The sequence below is a fragment of the Saccopteryx leptura genome, chromosome 1 (genome assembly GCF_036850995.1).
Source record: "Saccopteryx leptura isolate mSacLep1 chromosome 1, mSacLep1_pri_phased_curated, whole genome shotgun sequence".
NCBI lineage: Eukaryota > Metazoa > Chordata > Mammalia > Chiroptera > Emballonuridae > Saccopteryx > Saccopteryx leptura.
This window is the reverse complement of record NC_089503.1, coordinates 41,363,412-41,387,224: the sequence shown is the minus strand read 5'-3', so window position 1 is coordinate 41,387,224 and position 23,813 is coordinate 41,363,412. Positions and strand designations below refer to the sequence as shown.

At 39.1% G+C, this 23,813-nt stretch overlaps 2 protein-coding genes across 5 annotated transcripts in view; both read right to left on the bottom strand.

The window, feature by feature from the left end:
• TSG101 (tumor susceptibility 101) overlaps positions 1-11,357 on the bottom strand; it is a 49,057-nt gene extending 37,700 nt beyond the window's left edge. For both annotated transcript variants that reach the window (XM_066364728.1, XM_066364738.1), the window contains exons 1-2: positions 11,196-11,357; positions 122-206 (exon numbers count right to left, since the gene is read on the bottom strand). In XM_066364728.1, coding sequence (XP_066220825.1) covers positions 122-206; positions 11,196-11,237 — 127 coding nt within the window. In that variant the 5' untranslated portion in view covers positions 11,238-11,357. The remainder of the gene's footprint in view (positions 1-121; positions 207-11,195) is intronic.
• Positions 11,358-12,790: 1,433 nt separating this feature from the next.
• UEVLD (UEV and lactate/malate dehyrogenase domains) overlaps positions 12,791-23,813 on the bottom strand; it is a 48,203-nt gene continuing 37,180 nt past the window's right edge. The window contains exons 8-10 of one of the 3 annotated variants that reach the window (XM_066364698.1): positions 18,539-18,602; positions 16,538-16,661; positions 12,791-15,713 (exon numbers count right to left, since the gene is read on the bottom strand). In XM_066364698.1, the coding sequence (XP_066220795.1) occupies positions 15,546-15,713; positions 16,538-16,661; positions 18,539-18,602 (356 nt within the window). In that variant the 3' untranslated portion in view covers positions 12,791-15,545. The remainder of the gene's footprint in view (positions 15,714-16,537; positions 16,662-18,538; positions 18,603-23,813) is intronic. The other 2 variants (XM_066364688.1, XM_066364681.1) reach the window with 2 other exon arrangements.

The following is a 23,813-nucleotide window of genomic DNA, read 5'->3' as shown; positions in this document are numbered from 1 at the left end:
GAGGTGTAACCCTACAATGGAAAAACCAACAATCTTAAAAAGGAAAACAGGAAACCTATAGTCATTAACAAAAAGAGTAAATTCAAAATATAGTTACTGGTATTTTATTATGTAAACTTACCATATGAATCCAATACAGGTTTGAGATCTTTGTATAATGTAATAACATTGATAGTTTCACGTACAGTTAGGTCTCTGTATTTGTACTGAAAAGCAAAATCACACAAGAATTTAGTTTAAAACCAACACGTATATTTTACTGCTAGGTTAATTTTCTTAAAATCTTATTTTTGTAATAGCATTCTTATTAAGAGTATAATGGTTCTAACCAATCATTAACATTAATTAAAGCATGAAAGAACCTCAATAGCTTTCTCTCCTGCCACCTATTCAAGTCCTTAACTCAACTCCATTTTAGCTCTCCTTCCAACTTAAAAGGTCCTCCACCAAATCAAATCTTAATCATTTAAAAACCTAGCATATGCCCTGGCCAGTTGGCTCAGTGGTAGAGTGTCAGCCCGGCGTGTGGATGTCCTGGGTTCAACTCCCAGTCAGGGCACACAGGAGAAGCGACCATCTGCTTCTCCACCCTTCCCCCTCTCCTTTCTCTCTGTCTCTCTCTACCCCTCCTGCAGCCAAGGCTCCATTGGAGCAAGTTGACCCAGGCACTGAGGATGGCACCATGGCCTCTGCCTCTTGCACTAAAATGGCTCCAGTTGCAATGCAGCAACAGCCCCAGATGGGCAGAGCATTGCTGACCTAGTGAGGCTTGTTGGGTGGATCCCGGTAAGGTGCATGCAGGAGTCTGTCTCTCTGTCTCCCCGCTTCTCAATTAAAACAAACAAACAAACAAAAACCTAGCATATAATTCTCTTCCTCTTCTTAATAAAGCCTTTTCTAGAATTCCCTTTAGCCCATAATGATCTCTCCCTTTCCATCAAACTCCAGCATTCATTGTTAATACCAACTATTTTGCAATTTACCATTTGTTGTATTATATTTTTACATTTCTACCTTGTGCCACTCAACTCCAGAAAACGAGGAACTTGGCTTCCATACTATTGGTAGATTAGGAGATCGGAAGATGTGGACCCCCATTTGATCACAATACAGTGAAGCTCACCAACTGACAAACTCCACCCCCATACACAAAGGGTTTCCATCTTTTAGTGTGTCTCTCCCAAAAAACGAGCAGTTAGCTACTCCAAAAGAAAGACTCCATGTAGTAGGCCAGAGACTGAAACAACCAAAAGGAAAATAAGTTATAAAAATAGTGCAAGGAGCAGAAGAAAACTTCAAAAAGAATTAGCATTAATTTCAAAGAAAGAAGAAATGAGACGGTCTCTGCAAAACAAGTGTAACTGAGGGTCCTGCTGTCTTTGATTAAACTTAGTTTTAAATCGTAGGTCTAGAAATCATATCATCTCTCTATACATAAACCCCTCAGAGACCTAGCCTCGCCCCCATAATCAGCAATCCCCAAGACAGCAGAAGACAGTAGCAAGGACCTGACTAATGATCACAAGGTCTGAACCCTTGGCAGGCTGAAGATAACATCCTGACCTAAGTTATGTTTCAGTTCCTGAGCCCTAAGGTGGAATGCCCCCTGGCTACTTTCCCATGATACAGGACAGAGGGATGCTGGGAAAGACCTCAGAACTGTCCTTAAGACCTGAAGAAAAGATTTATTACCCTTACCTCTCCTCTGACCAATCAGCTCCCAGCATGAACCAAACCCCTAACCCATGGTGTCCTGTGATTTTGTGCTAAATAATCTGTAACCTACATGCCACTGGGAAGTTTAGGCTGAGCATTAGTTTCTCATTCTCCTTAATGGCACCACTCCTAATAAAATAGCCAATATTTCTCCACTGCAATTCTTGGTGTTTAGTGTTTGGCTCTGCTAGCACCAGCTGGACAAATTCTTTTTGTTCTATAGCACAGGATACTCAAAGAAGACGACATAAAAAATGTAAAAGTAGGCCCTGGACAGGTAGCTCAGTTAGTTAGAGCATCATTCCAGTACACCAAGGTTACAGGTTCAATCCCAGGTCAGGGCATATATAAGAATCAACCAATTAATGCATCAGTGGGTGGAACAACAGATTGATGCTTCTCTTTTTTAAATCAATAAACTTAAAAAAATGTAAGAGTAGAAACAAAACATTTAATATAAGGATTTGAATATAAAGTCAAAGAAATCTCACAGACTAGCACATAAAGTGATAAACAGTACGAAAGAAAATGCCAGAAAAATAGGGAACAAATCCATGTCTACTGAAAGGCATCTTGTTAGCATTTCTTGCCCTCTTCAGTCCTGAAGCACCAATTTTTCTATACTTGAGATCAGCACTATTAACATACAAACATTTTTATTTTTCCCATCTTATTCACACAAACATGTTCCTAACCTTACTACCCCTCTAGCTACAATCACATGTATCTCAGTTCCTCTTTATAGCAAAAATTCCTGCAAGGATCCTTCTTTCCATGCTGACTCTGACTGCTGTTTCTATTCTCTTTTTAAACCTTTTCATTACATCCACAAGTAGACAAAATAGTATAACGAGCCCTCTGCATCCTACACCCAGCCTTAACAATAATCAACTCATAGCCAATCTTATCTAATCTATAATCTCATTCATCTTTGCATCCTCCTGTACTATTTAGAAACAAATCATAACATTATATCCTATTGCTTATAAATATTTTAGTATATATCTTTAAAAGAACTTAAAAAAAACCCACACAGCCCTGGCCGGTTGGCTCAGCGGTAGAGCGTCGGCCTAGCGTGCGGAGGACCCGGGTTCGATTCCCGGCCAGGGCACACAGGAGAAGCGCCCATTTGCTTCTCCACCCCTCCGTCGCGCTTTCCTCTCTGTCTCTCTCTTCCCCTCCCGCAGCCAAGGCTCCATTGGAGCAAAGATGGCCCGGGCGCTGGGGATGGCTCTGTGGCCTCTGCCTCAGGCGCTAGAGTGGCTCTGGTCGCAACATGGCAACGCCCAGGATGGGCAGAGCATCGCCCCCTGGTGGGCAGAGCTTCGCCCCTGGTGGGCGTGCCGGGTGGATCCCGGCCGGGCGCATGCAGGAGTCTGTCTGACTGTCTCTCCGTTTCCAGCTTCAGAAAAATGAAAAAAAAAAAAAAAAAAAAAAAAAAACCCCACACAGCTTGACCAGACAGTGGCGCAGTGGATAGAGCATCGGACTGGGATGCGGAGGACCCAGGTTCGAGACCCCAAGGTCGCCAGCTTGAGTGAGGGCTCATCTGGTTTGAGCAAAAGCTCACCAGCTTGGACCCAAGGTCACTGGCTCGAGCAAGGGGTTACTTGGTCTACTGAAGGCCCGTGGTCAAGGCACATATGAGAAAGCCATCAATGAACAACTAAGGTGTTGCAAGGAAAAACTGATGATTGACGCTTCTCATCTCTTTCCATTCCTGTCTGTCTGTCTCTATCCCTCTCTCTGACTCTCTCTCTGTCTCTGGAAAAAAAAAAAAAAACCCACACAGAGGCAGCCATCTTGCTCTTGTCGTGGGTGTTGCAGAATCCTTTTCTGCTTCAGATTTACCAACAGCATAAATCAAAGAAAGGTAGCCAATGCCTGACCAGGCAGTGGCACAGTGGATAGTGTCAGACTGGGATGCGGGGGACCCAAGTTCGAGACCTCGAGGTCGCCAGCTTGAGCACGGGCTCATCTGGCTTGAGCAAAACTCACCAGCTTGAACCCAAGGTCGCTGGCTTGAGCAAGGGGTTACTGGGTCTGCTATAGCCTCACGGTCAAGGCACATATGAGAAAGCAATCAGTGAACAACTAAGGTGTCGCAACGAAAAACTGATGATTGATGCTTCTCATCTCTCTCTGTTCCTGTCTGCCTGTCCCTATCTATCCTTCTCTCTGACTTTCGCTGTCTCTGTAAAAAAAATAATAAATAAATAAAAATTAAAAAAATAAAAATAAAAAGGTAGCCAAACTTCAGGCTCAGGCCCAGATAAAAGGCAAGGGTACAGCTTGCAGGAAGAAGATGGTACATAGAATAGCTACAGCTGATGACAAAAAAATTCAGAGATCTCCAGTTCTCTCAGCAAGTGTTGGATAGCAAAACACTAAAACCAGAAGACATTGATGAGAAGGGTGATGATGTTCCAGATCTTGCAGAAAATTTTGATGACGTATCAAAGAATGAAGCTAACTAAAATCTTTTCTGGTTTTTGGAAGCTGGCATGGACTAGATTTAACAAATCAGCTACATGGTTCCAAAATTTTAGACATGGAAAACATCAACTGTTACTAGTTCAGTAATATAAATATATATTTTGTACATCAATGCTGTTTGTTCAGCATTTTTCAGTCATTTGATTTTGCATTTTGCACACTCTCCCAGGATCTATTCTTTTGGTCGAAATATGAAGTACTGGGGTAGTTTGAGGGTGTTCTGTTTTTGATTGTTGATTTTTGGGAGTTTTGTTGGGGTGTTTCTGGTGTACGTTTATGTATGTGTGAGGGTACGTGTGTATACAGTGAACAGCAAATTGGAAAACTGTTCTATTTATCCTCTTCCTTTCCCCAGAATAAACATATCTTTATATTTTAAAAACCCTCAATACTATTATCATACTAAAATAATCACCATTTTCTTAATATTATCAAATATACATGTCTTTTTTAAAATTAAGTTTATTGGGGTGACATTGGTTAATAAGATCATAAAGGTTTCAAATGCACATTTCTATGATACATGATCTGTACATTGCATTGTGTGTCCACCACTGAAAGTCAAAGTCAAATCATCTTCCATCACCATATACTTGACTCCCTTTACCCCTTACTACCCATCAGTCACCCCCCCCTTTGGTAACCACCATACTGTTGTCTGTGTGTGAGTTTTTGTTAGTTTTTCTTGTTTGTTCATTTGATGCTTTGAATGTTATGTCCTACATATGAGTGAAGTATGGTTCTTAACTTTTCTTTCTTTTTGCTTAGCATGGTATTTTTTTTCCTCCTTAGTTTGAATTGAAATCCAAAGAAAGTCCACACATTGAAATCTGTTAAAATATCTTTTAGGTCTCTTTTAATCTATAAATTCTCTCTCCCATTCCTCTCTCTCTCTCTTATTTCTTAAAAGAGATAGAGAAGTATCAACTTGTTGTTCCACTTAGGTGTGCATTGATTGCTTCTATTTTTTTTTTTTTTTTTTCATTTTTCTGAAGTTGGAAACGGGGAGGCAGTCAGACAGACTCCCGCATGCTCTGCCCATCCGGGGCGTCGCTCTGCCGCAATCAGAGCCATTCTAGTGCCTGAGGCAGAGGCCACAGAGCCATCCTCAGCGCCCCAGCAAACTTTTGCTCCAATGGAGCCTTGGCTGTGGGAGGAGAAGAGACAGAGAGGAAGGAGAGGGGGAGGGGTGGAGAAGCAGATGGGCGCTTCTCCTGTGTGCCCTGGCCGGGAATCGAACCTGGGACTCCTGCACGCCAGGCCGACGCTCTGCCACTGAGCTAACCAGCCAGGGCGCATTGATTGCTTCTTATACATGCCCAACACCCCCATTCACCCTTGACAACTGCTAACTTTCTGCTTCTACTGATTTGTTTATTCTGGTCATTTCATATAAACAGAATGATATACTACATAGTCATTTATGACTAACTTTTTTCACTTAGTATGTTTTCAAGGTATATCCATGTACTAGCATGTGCTTCATTTCTTTTACAGCTAATATACCATTATTATTAAATATATCACATTTTATTTATCCATTCATCAGGTGGTGGGCCCATTTCTATTCTTACCCTTGCAATTTGTTGATGAAATTGGTTCATTTGCCCTATAGAGGCTCCCATGGTTTGCATTTTGCTAACTGTATTGCCTTGGTATAGTTTAATATACTCCAATGACCTCTGTATTTCCTGTGAATTAGTAGTTGGACCTGGAAATTATGCTCCTTCTCTAGTCTCTCTGCTGGTTCTTTCCTTTCTCCTAATTTGTTAATATTATTAAGCCCCAGGGCTCAGTTCTTGCTCCTTTTTATCCAAACTCATTCCTTTGGTGATCTCCCTCATGATTTTAAATGCCATTTATATGCTTTTAAGACCCTAATTTAAAAATTCCAATCTGAACCTCTTTCCTGAAATCCAGACATGTATATAAAATTGCCAATCTGACATCTCCACTAGGACATTTAGTGAATATCAAATTTATTATGATCAAAACTGAACGCCTCTCCTGCATGCCCTGGCCGGGAATCGAACCGGGACTCCTGCATGCCAGGCCAATGCTCTACCACTGAGCCAACCGGCCAGGGCCAGAGTGTTTTATATTTTTACCGTTATTATTTTTTTATTAAAGATTTTGTCTGCGAGCCAGATGCAGCCATCAAAAGAGCCACATCTGGCTCATGAGCCATAGGTTCCTGACCCCTGTGTTAGCTCTACCTTCAAAAATACAGAATCTGATCACTTCTCACTACCTCCATAGCCACAATCCCGGTAGGCCGCCCTCTGGGTCACTGCAACAGCCTCTTTATATCTTTACAGCTATCTCTGCCTGCCCTCTTAACCTCTTAGTCTAGTGGTCTGATCACCCTCCGAGTAAATGCCAAAGTCCTTAAAAGGCCTGCAAGACCCTCCAAGGTCTCTCACACCTTTATTTACTACTACTTTTCCCCTTGCTCATTCCAGTCCTGCCACCTTCTCCTTTGCTGTTGTTCCTCTATAATGCAAAACAAGCTTCTATCTCAGGCTTTCTGTACTTGTTTTTCCTTCTTTCTGGGATGTTCTTACTTCAGATTGTTGCAGTTTGCTTCCTCACCTCGTTCAGGTCTCTCCTCAAATAGATTTTCTCATAAAGGCCTTCCTTTACTAGTCTATAAAACTGCAACCTCTCTCATCTTCGCCTCCTAGCGCTCTTCTATTATTTCCCTTTCCTGCTCTACTTTTCTCCAATGCACTCATCACCTTCCAACATACTACATACTTAATTAATGTACTTATTGAGTTCTTTATTGCCTTTTCTGAGAACTTGAATTCCAAAAGTGTAGTTGCTTTGTCTGTTCCCTTTTGTATCCCCAAAACCTAAAACAGTGTGAGGTACGTAGCAATCTTTAATGTATCAAATCTCTTCTACCTATTCAGTAGTGACTCCACCTCTAGGAATGCTGTACATAATCTGTGTAAGAATACAGTAGTTGTCTATATGAAAAACTTAAAGTAGAAAGTTATTTGTGTAAAGCAAGATAGACTAATGGTATAATTATGCCTCCATAAATGGCTAAAATCATGACAGAGAAGGGTGTTAACTAAAAGTTATATTGAAGTTGGGAGCTAAGATAACGTTCAAAGGAAAAAATGATCTGTAATAATGTATAAAAAGATAATATAATGTTATATGACAATTACACCTCAAAATAAAATGAAAACACAGAAGTCAAGACAGGTGGCCCAAAGTACCATAATGGGTGTGGAGGTCCCACAATGAGATGAAGAATAAAGGACCATCACCCTAGGAATGTGTTTAGGGTCCTGGTTAGCAATTCCTACATTGCACCACACCCAACTACAAGGATAACATCTGAAGCTTAGCCCTCCATCAGGAGGACAAAATTTCACAAATTGCTTCTATTATCCTATTTACTATTCCTACCTACCTATTTATAGGCTGGACAGAAAAGATGCTGATGCTCAGAAGTGACATAATCACTTATAGGAATCTCAGTTTTTTCAGACATTGGGCCAAGAACCAAAGGACAGGTAGGATGCCCTTTCTCACTTCTTCCCTACACCCTTTTTGTTCTTTTAAAAAGAGTTTGAAGGAAGGGGGAACCAGGTTCCTCTAGAGCAGTGGTTGGCAAACTACGTCTTGTGAGCCACATGCGGCTCTTTGGCCCCTTGAGTGTGGCTCTTCCACAAAATACCACGTGTGGGCGCTACCTTGATAAGGAATGTACCTACCTATATAGTTTAAGTTTTAAAAATTTGGCTCTCAAAAGAAATTTCAATCGTTGTACTGTTGATATTTGGCTCTGTTGATTAATAAATTTGCCGACCACTACTCTAGAGGAAGCCTAGAATCTTAATTATGGTTTTTAAAATTCAAAACCAATATTTGAATATTCTAGTGTTTATATATAAATATTTAATACTATGCTATCAATTTAAAGACCAAAAATGACATTGAACAGTATGTAAGACAATGTATTGCTTTTTAAAAAGTGATACTTAAATCTTACAACACAGATCTGGGCCACAATCTTCTAGGGCTCCACAAAACTTTCTCTATAATTAAGGTCACTACTTTATCAAAAAGAGAATCAAGAAGCCTAGCACATACTAGACAACTAAGGGAAGCAATATTTTGAAAATTGTTACTTTCTCTATAGAAGTTATGCTCTCTTCAGCCAAAAACTATGGACTAGGAAACAAAATTTTTTCCAAAGAAATAGCTTATATATAATAGTGTATATTATTAATATTGAAGTTGTTTACATTACTTTGATTTCTATCATTCTTGCTTTGACAAACATCCAAAGCTAACCCAGTGAACAAGAGAAACTTCAACTCTCAACCACTTCACATACACCTTAGTCCAATTTGGTCTGGAAAAATCTAGGGAAGAAAAAAAACCATTTAGATCACTCTGGTATCAGGTGCCACATTTGAAGTAATTATGAAATTAATTCATAGCTTTAATAGACAAAATGCCGCCTGGCCAGGCGGTGGCGCAGTGGATAGAGCATCGGACTGGGATGCTGATGTTCGAGACCCCGAGGTCGCCAGCTTGAGTGCGGGCTCATCTGGTTTGAGCAAAACCTCACCAGCTTGGACCCAAGGTCACTGGCTCCAGCAAGGGGTTACTTGGTCTGCTGAAGGCCCACGGTCAAGGCACATATGAGAAAGCAATCAATGAACAACTAAGGTGTTGCAATGCGCAACAAAAAACTAATGACTGATGCTTCTCATCTCTCCATCCCTGTCTATCCCTCTCTCTGTCTCTGTAAATAAATAAATTAATTAAAAAGAATTAAAAAGAAATAGACAAAATGCCTATCTATTTTTTTAAAAATGAAAACATTGCCCTGGCCAGGTAGTTCAGATGGTTAAAGTGTCATCCCAATATGCCAAGGTTGTGGACTCAATCCCCATTCAGGGTACATATAAGAATCAATCAATGAATGCATAAATAAGTGGAACCACAAACCAATGTTTCTCCCCCTTCATCTCTTAAAAAAAAAGAAACAAACAAAAAAAGAAAAAAGAAATAATATACTGGTCTCCAACTGTGCAGATTATAAATTAAGTTCAAAGCAAATAAATTCACATTACAAAAAGAATACAATTAAAGATAGTTACTCTTATGGCTAACAGACATGAAAAGAAGCTCAATGTCACTAAGCATCAGAGAAATGCAAATTAAAATCACAATGAGATATCACCTCACACTTGTCAGAATGGCTATCACCAACAAATCTACAAATGACAAGTGTCTACGAGGATGTAGAGAAAAGCGAACCCTTGTGCACTGTTGGTGGGAATGCAGATTGGTGCAGCTACTATGGAAAACAGGAGGTTCCTCAAAAAATTAAAAATGGAACTGCCTTATGACCCAGCAATTCCACTTCTGGGTATATACCTGAAGAAACCCAAAACATTAATTCAAAAGAATATATGTACCCCTATGTTCACTGCAGCATTATTTACAACAACCAAGATATGGAAGCAACCTAAGTGCCCATCAATAGATAGGTAGATAAAAAAGCTCTAGTATATACACAAATGGAATATTACACAGCCAATAAAAAGAATGGAATCTTACAATCTGCAACAATATGGATGGACCTAGAGGGCATTATGTTAAGTGAAATAAGTCATACAGAGCCTGACCAGGTGGTGGCGCAGTGGATAGAGCATCGGACTGGGATGCGGAAGACCTAGGTTCAAGATCCTGAGGTCGCCAGCTTGAGCACGGGCTCATCTGGTTTGAGCAAAGCTCACCAGCTTGGACCCAAGGTCGCTGGCTCAAGCAAGGGGTTACTCCGTCTGCTGAAGGCCCGCGGTCAAGGCACATATGAGAAAGCAATCAATGAACTAAGGTGTCACAACAAAAAACTAATGATTGATGCTTCTCATCTCTCTCCGTTCCCATCTGTCTGTCCCTAACTATCCCTCTCTCTGACTCTCTGTCTCTGTAAAATAAACAAAACAAAAAACAAAACAAAACAAATAAGTCATACAGAGAAAGACAAATACTATATGATTTCACTTTTACATACAACTAAAGAACAAAATAAACGAGCAAACAAAATATATTCGTAGATACAGAGAACAGACTGATGGCTGCCAGGGGTGCGGGTAGACAGAATAGGGGGCTGGGTGAAAAGGGTGAAGGGATTAAGAATTACAAAGTGGTAGCTACAAGACAGTTTCAGCGACGTTAAGCACAGCCTAGGGATAGTCAATAATACTGTAATGACTATGTATGTTACCGGGTAGGATCACATTGTGCAGTACATGCTTGTCTAACCACTCTGTCGTGCTCCTGAAAGTAATATAAAATAATACTGCATGTAAACTATAATTGAAAAACGAAATTTAAGAAATAAACGGAAAGATAGTTACTCGTAGCAAATCAAAGTCCCTGAAACGATAATGCAATTCTATTTATTTCACCGGAGGTAACGGGGTCCTGGTATTTTTGGCTTCTCTGGACGTTTTTACTTAAAATTGAGCCTATTCAAACAACAGTTACCGATCTCCAGAGGTCTGATACTGAGCTATGCCAGGCAGGCAAAACTGACAAAAACACGATCTCTGGGGGCCTGGAAGGAAGGTCGAAGACTGACGGATCCGTACACTGCAGCGGTGGAGGGCTGCCCCAGATCGAGAATTAAGTACAACTTCCCCAAACGAAAACGAAAACTGTACTGCCTCACAGACTACTCCAAACTCAATCCAGAGAGGAGGACGGGCGGCAAGTGGCAGACGGCCTCCGCTCCGCGCCTTTGTTGACTGTCGCCGCCCCCCACCTCCCCCGCCCCGTGTCGGGGTTCCGGGGAGAGGCGACTGGGATCTCCCGGCTGGGGGCCGCAGGCACCCGAGGGCCACACTGAGGCTTCCGGCCCGCGGGGGAGGCTCGCTGGACTGTGTTGGGCCAGGCCCCCATCCGGGCACGGCAGGGAGCGGTGGGCGCGCGCCGAGTGGCCTCACCTTGGACACCATTTTCTTCAGCTGGCTCTCCGACACCGCCATGGCGGCCACCTCGCGCCTTCCGTCCGGGTAGGCAGAGGGTCAGCCGCTCCCGGGCTGCCCCAGGCCGCCCCACACAACCGCACAGAGTAGCCAGTCCCCCGCCCCGCCCCCAAACATCTAACCGGAAGTCTGCCTCCGCGGCCCATCTTCCGCTTCCTGTACGTCACTTCCGAGGCCATCCTTGAAGCTAGGTTGGTTCCCACCTACCCGTAGGTAGGTGCTCCAAAGTCCCGGTCTGGTACCCGTGACAAAGGCCGTTCGTTTCGAGGGTGGGAACTCTGGGTTGGGACAAGCTCGGCAGGTTTTTCACAGTTGCCCTTAGACTTGGAGAGCAGGGGTCTTGCCAATGAGCTTTAATGACCGATTCATCAAATGAGAGGGCACTGGACTGGGAGTCAGAAAACTACCACTGATTTGCCCTTGTGACAATAGCAGGCAAGTGCACTTCTAGTTCTGGCTGAAGTTTTTAACAATTCTAAAATGGGAGGCTTTCATTATATGATGCCCAAGGTCTCTCTGATTATCAGTGGTTTTGTTTGTTTGAAGCTTAAAAGTTCCTAATACTACATTCACGGACAAAGTGCAAAGCCGTCTGTTCACAGGAGGCCTGGCCATAATTTCATCTCGGGGAAACCATTCCCCTGAGCTAGAACATCTCTGTGCCCAGGTATCAGTGATAACACAGGCTGCATTCTACCTTGCTCTACATTTGTGCACTAGCCTGTTCACCATCAAAGTCCAAGTCTTTGAGGGCAGGCTCTTCAGATCCTTATTGCCTTGTACAACATAAAAGTACTCCATTTTAATTGAATTTCTACTACCAAAGTTCTTCATAGTCATTTGTATTAGTCATTGCATATCATCACCAGTTTTATAAGTACAATGTCATTCAAGGTATTGTAAAACTTGGTTTTGATGATGTGAAGTATGGTAATCTATATGATTTTAGCCTAGTGCTAATGAGGAGCAGGCTGTGATTTTAATTCCCTTCTCAATTGGCACCTAAGTGAAGGTCGCATACACAGAGAAGGTGTAATTGAAACCATGTAGAAGCATCATTATAAATTGTTGCATGCACACACAAACACAATAAAAAAACTATTCTAATAGGTATCATTTTTTTTTAAGTATGGGCATCATGTTAGTCAAGCATACAGCTCCAGTCAAATGAAACTATACTACAGTCTTTCTTTCCACTGCACCTTTCTTATGTCACTTAAAAGCAATGTGGCTTCCAACTGTTCTTAAAGCCACAGCTTACTCAGGAGTACTTACATTTAAAGCAACTCTGCTTTTACCAATTGGTAGAGTGCAGGTAATAGTGTTTAAAAAGTTTTCTTGCTAAAAATAAATTTTTAAAGTTTGAAAAACAACAAAATCCAGTCTCTTCATTTTGCACTTAAGCCACTTAACTAAATATGGCCCTGGCTGTTTTGCTCAGTGGTAGAGCATCTACCCAGGTTTGATTCCTGGTCTTGGCACATAGGAGAAGCAACCATCTGCTTCTCCACCCCTCTCTTTTTCTATCTTTTTCCCTCCTGCAGCCATGGCTGAACTAGTTCGAGTGCATCAGCCCAGGCATTGAGGATGGCTCTGTGGAACCACCACCTCAGCTCAGTTGCCAGCATGGCCCCAAATGGGCAAGATCATCGGCCCCAGATGGGGGTTGCCGGGTGGATCCCAGGTGGGATGCATGCAGCAGTCTATCTCTCCCACCTCCTCACTTGGAAAAGAAGAAAAATTTAAATATCTTGGAGAGCACAGAATTATATGAAAGGATCTTTCTTCTCAATAGGAATAACTTTTCTTCTACTCAATAAATTCAGCATATTCTGGTGATTTTAAAGTCAAAGTTTATTTTATTCATTATTTTTATTGAAGTAAAATCACAATGTAAAACTGGAAAAATAAAATATTTCTGCTATGATATCAAAGAATCACTTTATTCCAAACCCCACTAAAAATCATAACAGGAGACACCACGATTTTGGAAAAATAAAAAAGTGAAATTTAATAGCAGCATCATGAATGTCAAATTATTGCCAAATAGTGAGGTGGTGATGGTACTGCTTCTTGACTTGTATATGGAATTTACAATATGATTGATAATATTCAATGCTCGAGGTACTATCTGATAGAATTACTTCTATATTGTGGGCTTCTCAAGGGCAAGAGCTGTTACTTGTCTCTGAATACTCACATTCTAACACAGTACCTGTACCTAGAACAACAGCAGATGCTCAACAAATATGATGTGTTGACATGTTTCTTTTAGAATTAATGTAGTGAATTCTTGGCATTCCATCTATATACAGTATCTTGTAGTTAGGTTATTGTTTAAGAGCATATTAGTAGAAATGATCTAATTTCTCATTAGGTATTTGATATTAGAAAAGGCTAATTGTTTTTCTAAAAAACACAAGAATCATTCTTTCATTTTTCTTTCCTATCTCATACAAATGGGCAATGAGGCTACATTGTTAGAGTAATACCAAAATAATCTACCTCTCTAGTGAATTTACACAGAACATTCTTCAAATGTTCAAGGTTTTTATACTAGTTAGTATTTAGAATCTTTCCAAGCATATTAAATACTTTCCTGCTTAAACATGAACACTGAATATAATTTCACCTTTTCTTAATCATTTAAGTTCATCATTATAAGCATCCATTATTGTACTAAATCCACATTACTTTGTTTCCTCTCTACCTAGGATGTATCTGCCCTCATAAACCAATGGGCTTCTATCTCTCTGACCAGGTTTGGATTCACTTATGATATTTGTTCAAAGCACCTGGTCATCTTCAAAGTACTTTGTACATTTTCAATTGTACATTTATTTGTGATATTTGATTACTATGTTCTCATACTAGATTATATACCAGGCTTGTACCTGGTCCATGATTGCTCACCACTGTATCTGCAGTGCCTAAAAATGGAATGCCTGGTGTAGAATAGGCTCCCAGTCAACACTACCTGAATAACACCTACCTTGGTGCATACCCCCCTCTGCTATTTGCTGACAGCAAGTCTGGGAAGTCAGAGAATCAATCTTTCTAAAAACTATGTTGGAAAAAAGTCAGCTCCTAGATAAGAATAGAAGAGTACAGAACCCCAGATTTAAGACCTGCGGTGATTATTTTGGCTGTTAGGCCTGCTCCCGCTCCTTGTACTTAGAAAAAGTAGAGGTTGTATGGGGAAGTTCCCTTTAACCATCAAATCTTGGTCACTAAAGCTCAATTTCTTTTTCTGTAAAATAATGATGGTAATAGTCCCTACCTCGTGGGTTACTGTGAAGATTCAATAAAATAATAAAGTGCTCATCATACTATCTGAAATATAAATGTTGATGTTAGTTACTATTAGCTGCATGCCACCTTAGTAATAATATGCTATCTTTCACATGTGAAGATATTGTTATTGACCCATCACCAAAGCATATATACTCTGATCATTTCTTTAGGAGTTGTTAAAAGATAAGCTCAGAACAATCAGTCCCTCAAACCTCTGTCCTCCTTAAAAACCAATGGCTTTTATGAAAAAAACCATTTTTCATTTTAACGTAAACTGCTTGGGTTTCATTCACTATCTATTTTTACTGAAAATTCACATTTCTTTATGATTCTACTAATATTACAGTGAGTTTGTGAAATGTTAGAGATCTGATATAGTTCAGAAAGAAGTTATAGAAAATTTCAGAAAGGATAGTTCCACTATAAGATAACTTTCTCTTTATATATTAAAAAAAATTTCCTTTCGTTTTACTATTTTAAAGTACATGTAAAATTCTTTACCATTTTTTGGTAGCTAACTAACTACAGAGTGAAAGCAAAATCATTATTACCATTACTACCAACTGTATCTTAAGAAACATTAATACCTTAAACTGTGGATACTTTGAGAATGTATACCTACACAGATTTTGTAAATCCATACTGGGCCTTCAGCTTATCATGTTTGGTGTAACAAAGAGTGATTTTCTTCTAAACATGTATTATTTTCAAAATATTCCCAAAGAGCTGAATGTGCTTTAGTTGAGACTACATAATTTTACATGATGCATATCGCAGATGCATACCTCTGCTCTAGGTTTAAAGAATGATATAGGTATCTCAAGAACAACATAGAAAATGAGATTTTTTTCCTCCTTAACTAACTCCTTAAGAATTCAAATCACAAAACTAACCAAGAAATCATCTACCTTAACCAAGCAGTTTGTAAAAATAAGGAATAAGTTACAGAAGTTCTCAACCTTACATATGTTGGCAAAATTAGCCCTTCCTTTCAGGTAACTCTGAACTTTACACTCAAAGCTTTAACTGTTGCTGGAGACCATGGAGCGAAGACGCGCTGCCGTGGAGTTTCTCAGTCACTCTGTCTTCTTCCACTATGCTTTTGATGACTTCAGACACCCCACCGCTTCCAAGGATGCAAGGCAAACTTAAAAACACTTCACTATTTATATCACAATATCCCTGAAATGGATAAAATTAGGTTATAATAGAGCTGAATCACTGCAGACAAGTTAATACCATAAATATGGTTACTTTGTTGTTTTTATAGCCCTAGTACATAGTGATACAGTTGAACATTGAAAAAAAATTGTATTCATTTATTTTATAAACTCAAATTATTGTTTCAGAAACTTTTTGTGAGCTGGGAGGAATCTGGTCAAAGATATACCTTTTATGGGCAGGGAAGTTAGCCCCCCACAATATAGGTAGCAGGTTGGGGGCTGAGAAAAAACTGTTGGAATAGGTTCTCAGGGGAGGGGCACAGAATGGGCTCTAGGCAAAGTCAAATACAATAATCTGTTTTGAGTTTTCCTTTCCATGTTTATTTCTCCTGGTATTCCTAAGTTTTCAAGAAAATTTGGTTAAGCATTTGTACCTGGTCTTAGCTGTGCTTTAGGGACTTTATGCTTGAGATTAAGTGTGAAAGGACAAACTGAACTAGAGAGTGCAGACTGGGATGACCAGCTAAGACCAGCTGGCACATCAGTCTGGGGTGAGCTGGCTGGGTAAGGTAATAAATGACAACCAGGAGAAGTTTATGGAATATGTAAACTCCTTCGGAATTCCCTCAAATTACACAGGGGTGGGGAGAAACATGGTAGAAGTCCAGAATTTCCATAGCCAAACAGGATAGGGCTTAGACCAAACTGTTTCTTCCCATTTGTTACCCTAAAAGCTGGTAATATTGAAGACACCAGGTTGCAGAATGAATAGCACCTTTTCTGGTTTTATACTAATAATATAAAAGTTAAAAAATATGATGAAAAGATGAGAATACCAATTACCTTTGCTAAAGTTGATACAGAATGCATTTTCTTTTTATCATTTACAAGACTGTCAACAAGGTCAGCTACTGACAGTCCAACAGACCAGGATCTTTGACCTTTTTCCCTTAATAGTTCCATGGCTCTAGGTTACAAAAAAAACAAAAATCAGAAAATGATCAAAATATGCATTTAGTTTTACCTTCTGTTTATGGTATTAATTAAATATTTTTATAACACAGAAGAATTATACAGTAATCATTAAGAAAAACTATAGTTAAACTAATGATTTAAGGTTTTAAAAATATTAGGCAGTTCACGGAGGAGCAATACAAATGGATTAATAACATAAAAAAATGCTCACCACCAGTACTATTTAACTAAATGTGAATGAAAACAAGTACATAGTCTTGCCCATCAAAATTGGCAAATACTTTGAAGACTGATACCTACTTTTAGAAACAGGCATTCCTATAACTGCTGGTGAGAGTGTAAAGAGACTCAGTCTTTTAGGAGAAAGATTTGGCAGCATCAGATCTGGAAATTCCTCTTCTAGGAATTTATCCTACAACAATATATATATATGCTCAAGTGTGCAAAAAGATACATGCTTGCCTTGCTTGAGACAGAAAAAAAAATGGAAACAATTCATCTAAAGCAACCAGTTAAATAAACCACTACCAACTGTAGTGCCATGTAGCTCTTGAGAAGCATAAAGTAGATTTAGATATCCAATATAGAAAAATGTCCAAAATTTATTATTAAGGAAACAAAGCAAGTTGCAAGATAATATGAATAACATAAATCTATTATTATAAAAGTAATAAAAACAATGATGTTTGTAGAAGCATTGAAAGGAATGTTTGAACATGTGGGCACTAAACCATTAATAGTGGTTGCTTCTAGAGAATGAAATTACCCAGCTTTTCACTTTCTACTTTATAGCTATCTGCAGTAAAGTTTTATAATAGCATATATTCTTCTTGTAACTAATAAAAAATGACAAATTTAAAAACATGTTGGAATTTCTTCCTTTTTTTTTAAGTGAGCAAGGGGCGGGGGAGAAACAAGGACAGACAGACAAGAAGGGAGAGCGATGAGAAGCATCAACTCATAGTTGTGGCACCTTAGTTGTTCATTGATGGCTTTCTCATATGTGCCTTGACTGGGGGGCTCTAGCTGAGCCAGTGACCTCTTGCTCAAGCCAGCTACCTAGGGTTTCAAGCCAGCATCCATGGGGTTTCGAACCTGGGTCAATGCTCTATCCACTGCGCTACCAGTTGGCCAGGTTGGATTTCTTCCCTTTAAAAGCTATAAATGGAAGGTTATATAAAGAATTGGGTTGGAATGGTTTGTACAACATACTACTCATCAATAAGAGAATATTCTTTCCAGTTATTGTGTTCTAAAAACTATAAGCTGAAGGTTTAAAAAGCTAAAAATCTCCACCACTCAGACTGTGGTGAAATATGTCATTATGTGATGGGGAAGTAACAAATGGCATGAAAATAAATGTAGAGTCCAAACTATAGGCTCCAGACCCCAGAAGGCCTCTGAATAAAGCAAAAGACAAGGATCTTTGTTTCTGCCTGAACTTATAATATGGTTCATCCATTCATGTTAGACTAATTTCTAAATGTATTCAATATTTATGTGTGTTTAATAAATACATATTAGTTTTTAAGTAGTATGGAGAAATTCTCTTCTACATTTAAGAAAATTCTCAATATCCTCAAATGTTTAGATATAGGAGCAGTAAATCACTGTCCACATATCAGAAACCTGTTCTGCCCTTTAAGTGTCAACTGTGTATCTGAAATTAAGTTTGCAAAGCACTCTGAGATCTACTTTCAGATACGAAATCAGAGAACAGAACACATTGCTCCCTGTACTATTGGATTTGTCTGTACTAGCTAGTTTTGTCCACAGGAACCTTGTAAGTACTTGTGTAAACAGCTCTCCTGTTAGTAATGAAAGACATGATTGTTAGTTGAATAAGTGCAAATTTACACTGAGTATTACCTGCTGGACAGCTGCACCTGGGAGTTATGATTCATTACTTCTTCTTGGCTACCCCAATTTGTCACTATAAAGTAAATGAAAATTAATTATATTTTGCCAATAACTCTCTTAGGATTAAGATATGATAAATTATTGTTTGCAGTCAAAGGTACATGTATTAAACATTAAATAAACATTCCCTCATCCTAGCAATAATTACATTTTCCACTGATGACACTAATTGTTCTGTACCGACTGCCTGGGCTAAGAAAGATTTTGAGCTGCAATCCCCAAAACACTTGCAGCCTCCTTACCTATTGTCTCTCATCAGCAATAGTTCTACAATGCTATTTTAAAGGGAAAGCTTTCTTTCCTCAGCAGGCTGTGAATAATAGGCTCTCAAGTACTGCAAGCGCTTGGCATTTGTTCTGCTGGGAGCCACACAAACTAATTTCTTCTACCAGGTGAGGAATAATTTGGTCGCCTATTCTGGGCTAGATTTTCACAGCAGTTAGTGAAGCAAGATCCTGTGTTCTAAGAGCATCTTTAGCATTACCCATATCTCTACTACACTAATTATAAAAAACAATTCAAAATTCAAAGCTGTACATGTGAACTTGATATTTATAATACATCTTAATACTGTATAGAATTGAAAGTAACATTTTGAAAACCTTCTAATTCCTCTGTTCCTCATCTGTGTGAAGACGTTCTTTGATACAAATCTTTAAGTCACCAAAACAAAAATACTTTTGGATACATATAAGACTATCATATGTTTAAAATACAAGTCTTCTAAACTACATTCAAAGTTAGGCCATTTAGTAATATATCAGCAACAAAGGACACCATATGTATCCAGATGCAATCAATGAACAACTAAAAGTGCCGCAACTATAAGTTGAAAGTTCTCATCTCTCTCCTTTCCTGTCTCTGGGTCTGTTTCTTTTTTGTCTCTATCTCTCTTCCTTAAAAAAATGCTCAGGAGTTAAGACAGAACTAACCTTACATACAATTCATAATTGTATATCATAACAAAGAAGAAAACATACTTGAGCCATGAGAAAAGAACATTTGGAAAGAGGGAGAAAGTTTCACTATGTTCAAATTTGCTTTGATACATTCATTAGAATTTTCAACTAATTTCAGATAGATTTAATTATTTCATTTTTTTGTTCATTTACTGCCCAGCCCTTCAAACTTCCTAAATGTAAATCTATTTGAAAGGAGCCCTTTCAAGTACTGTATCTAATATCAATCTTAACTTTCTGGTTCTACTTCTCAAGAACTGTAATCCTCTGGACTTCAAAATTTTAATGAAAAACAACCATGAAATAGTGCTTTTCCATTACATATATTTAATAACACCTACCCCTTCGGTAAGACTGACAATCAAAGCAGATGACCTAACATTCTGTTCTGGGGCCAAGTCTTGGATTTCTAAAACACCATTTTAAGGAGTGATATGCAGTTTGCACACGATTACAATATCACAGCTGAATACTGTGGCTCCAAAGCACATGTTTTGCTGGCTATCTAATTTGGTGGGGCATAATATGAATGACCTTTGGTTGCAGGATGGTGTCAGGATGGTTCATTCATCTCAAAACACATTTACCAAGACCTTTCCAAGGAGCTTACAATCTGGTAGGGTGAAAAAATAGATAAATACGCAGTTATAACATAGTGTGATAATGTTTATAATAGAGAAATGAACTTACTTAACCTGGAGAATTAGGGAAGGCTTCCTGGGAGAGGTGACACTCAAACCCAGTCTTGAAGTAAGCAGGAATTAGCCAAGTGAATGAATGTTCAGGGAAAGGAAGTATCAGATGCAAAGGCAAGGAGGCATGAGAGTGCACGAACCATCCAGGAAACTGCAAGTTGACCATCTGACTAGCATAGAAACCTGGCAGAATGGCAGAAGATGAAGCTGGGGAACAAAGCAGGAAACAAATCCTAAAGGGTTTGTATGTCGTGTGATTTCTCCCAGGCTGTAGTTATCCTTTGTCTCTGAAATACTTGAGGAGAACAATTTTACTTACACACCTGCTATTCCTATTTTTCCAAATCCTAACACTGCTTTACTTCAAAGTGCAGTTTTTATATGTCCTTTTGCCAATTTTCTTGCTGTAATAACAGCTGCCATTTGCTGAGTGTTCACTCTGTGCCAAACACTACACTAAATGCTTTAGATAACTTATCTAATTAAGTCACAGGAAGAAAAAGCACAGCTTTGGAGTCAATTAGGGTTCAAACCTCAGTTTTGCCCTTACTAGATGTGTAACCACAAACAAATTATAGTTAACCTGAGTTTTAAGCTTCCTTATCTATTAATTTGGAAAACCACCACCTCCTTCTCAGAGTGAGATATGCAAACCATTTAATACACATAGTAGCCACTCAATGTAAAATAATTGTAATTGCTATTACTGCAGTGCTATCATTTATACTAAAATACAATCAGTTGGTATCTACATATGAAACCAGCAGAGGGAGCCTCTAATCCATTTGTGGCTTCAGGGTCAAGTATACCATGGCTGTAACTATCTCTGAAACAAATAGAAGACAAGATAAGTGATCTGACAGTGGTATCTAGATGGACGACAGGGAGATAGGTTGGAGAGTACCTAGGCAGCTTCAGTGATATCAGTGATGTTCTTAATAATTGAGTGTGGATGCATGACTGTTTATTCTATTATGCTTTAAACATAATATACATTATATGTATTATTTATTTTAAGTGAGAGAGAGAGAGAGGAACAGACATGGACAGACAGACAGGAAGGGAGATGAGAAGCATCAATTCTTCATTGAGGCACCTTAGTTGTTCATTGATTGCTTTCACATATGTGCCTTGGCAAGGGGGCTCCAGCTGAGACAGTGACCCCTTGCTCAAGCCAGCGATCTTTGGGCTCAAGCCAGTGACCTTGGGCTTCAAGCCAGCAACTATGGGATCATGTCCATTACCCCATGTTCAAGCCAGTGACCCCACACTCGAGCCCAGTGAGCCCATGCTTGAGCCTGATGAGCCCGCGCTCAAGCCGGCGATCTTGGGATTTTGAACCTGGGTCCTCTGCATCCCAGGTTGATGCTCCATCCACTGCTCTTTTATGTGTCAAATGTATGCATTCTTTTATATATGTCAAATGTTACATATTATACTTAAGTGATCCCAATTCACATGCATCTACATCCCTCTGTTTCTAGTAACCATCTGAGAGCTCAAGACAGAATTACCATATCCTTTCTTGTGCTTCTATCCTTCTTCCCTGGACCCCTCTCACAGCAAGTCACTATTGCCTTTTATTACAGTCATTTCCTGTATTAGACTCTAAGCTTCCTAAAGACAGGGTCAGGTTCTTATACATATATGTAGCTCTAAGAGCAGTCAGCACAATGTCTTGGTTTATTTATTGTCACACCATCCTTTATTCTCTTTACAATTTGCGATACATATGCAATCATATTGTGAAATAGTCTAATTCGTTCAAAAATTGTAACTTATTAGGGGGAGTGGTTAAATAAATTTTGGTTATCCAGGAGTTAAAAAGAATGTACATATTAATCATATCCAAGTCATATCGATACATAAATGGCAAGGTAGAGAATAATGTATGATGTATATTATATACATGTGTTTGTCTATGCACAGAACATTTCTATAAGGTTACACAAGAAACTGGTAACTGTGATTGCTTTTATTATTTTAAAAAAATTTTATTTTTATTGATTTGAGAGAAAGAGAGTGATGAGAGAGAGTGAGAAGCATCAACTTGTAGTTGCTTCACTTTAGTTATTCACTGATTACTTCTCATACATGCCTTGACTGGGGGGCTATAGCAGAGCCAGTGACCCCTTGCTCAAGCCAGCAATCTTAGACTTTAAGCCAGTGACCTTTTGGCTGAAACCAGCAACCCAGGGATCATGTTGATGATCCTGTGCTCAAGCCAGTGACCCTGCACTCAAGCTGGCAAGCCCACGTTCTAGTCAGCAACCTTGGGGTTCACCAGAGAACCTCAGCATTCTGGGTCGACACGCTATTCACTGTGCTACCACTGGTCAAGCACTGTGATTGCTTTTAAAGAAAGGGGACTGGGTGTTTGGCATAGAAGGCTTATTTTTCACTGTATGTCTTTTTGTACTATTGAGGTTTTTTTGTGATGTGAATACAAGACTTTCTCAAGTAGAAAAACAGCTTAATAATTTACACTTTTAATAAGAAGAAGGTGCACAAAAATTCAAATTGAATCAGAACAGCAGTTCCACAAAAGTACAAATGTCATGAGACAAGATATGGTTAATTACCATACAGCTAACAATATCTTTTAGGTCAAAGGATTGAAAAAAATCACTGTGGAGTGATGTGATCAGAAAAAGCTTCACAGTATCAATAAGGGGGGGCTGACAGAGACCTTGAAGGATGAGATTTAAATATGCTGAGAGAGAGAGAGATAGGATAATGGGGAAGTAAATGCAGTGCACAAAGGTCCCTGTGGCTGAAGCAAAGCTGTGGGGTGAAGCAAAGAGGCACAAGACCTGGATTTTAGTTTTTCTTGACCTGGTAGGTCACTCTTACCATCCCTGCAAACATTTCTGGCTCCCTAAAACAAAGTATAACTGATGATCCCTTGGGTCCCTTCCAGCTCTTTAATAACATGACTACCTCTGTAACTATAATTGGAAGGAAGATTAGGGCTATATTTTGGGACTCCTTGAATGCCAAGGAAAGACATTTAATGGTTAGGTCAGAGGAAGCCAGTGAAAGTTTTTTAAAAGAAGAATAATTTAGGAAGACAACTAATAACTGAAAGCATATAGCAGGCACTGTGTAAATTTTAGCTAATACCATTATTAATTTGGTAGAATAAAGGCAAAAAAACTAACTGGGAAATTTGCAACAGATTAAGCAAAAGATCGACGTGTATCAGAACGCAAATGGAGTAGTGTATAAAATTCAGGTCTTGGGTTTGTTTGAGTCCCTAGACATTCATTACTCTAACACATCTGCTCCAAATTCTTATTCATTACCCTTCTCAAAGGTCCTATTGACTAAGTATCTAATGTCAGGAAGCACTCTGAACCAGAAACATATTTCTGCTTGAATTACACCATTCGGTTTTGTAAAGGCTTATTCTACAGCCTGACTCTTTCTGGCACTGAACTTTCTAGGTGGTAGTCAGTACATATTTATATAGATGTAAATTACTGCTGTATTTTATTAAAACAATTTTCTTAAAAATTATACAAATACTATACATCCATAATGAAAAAATTAGAAAACACAAAAAAGTAC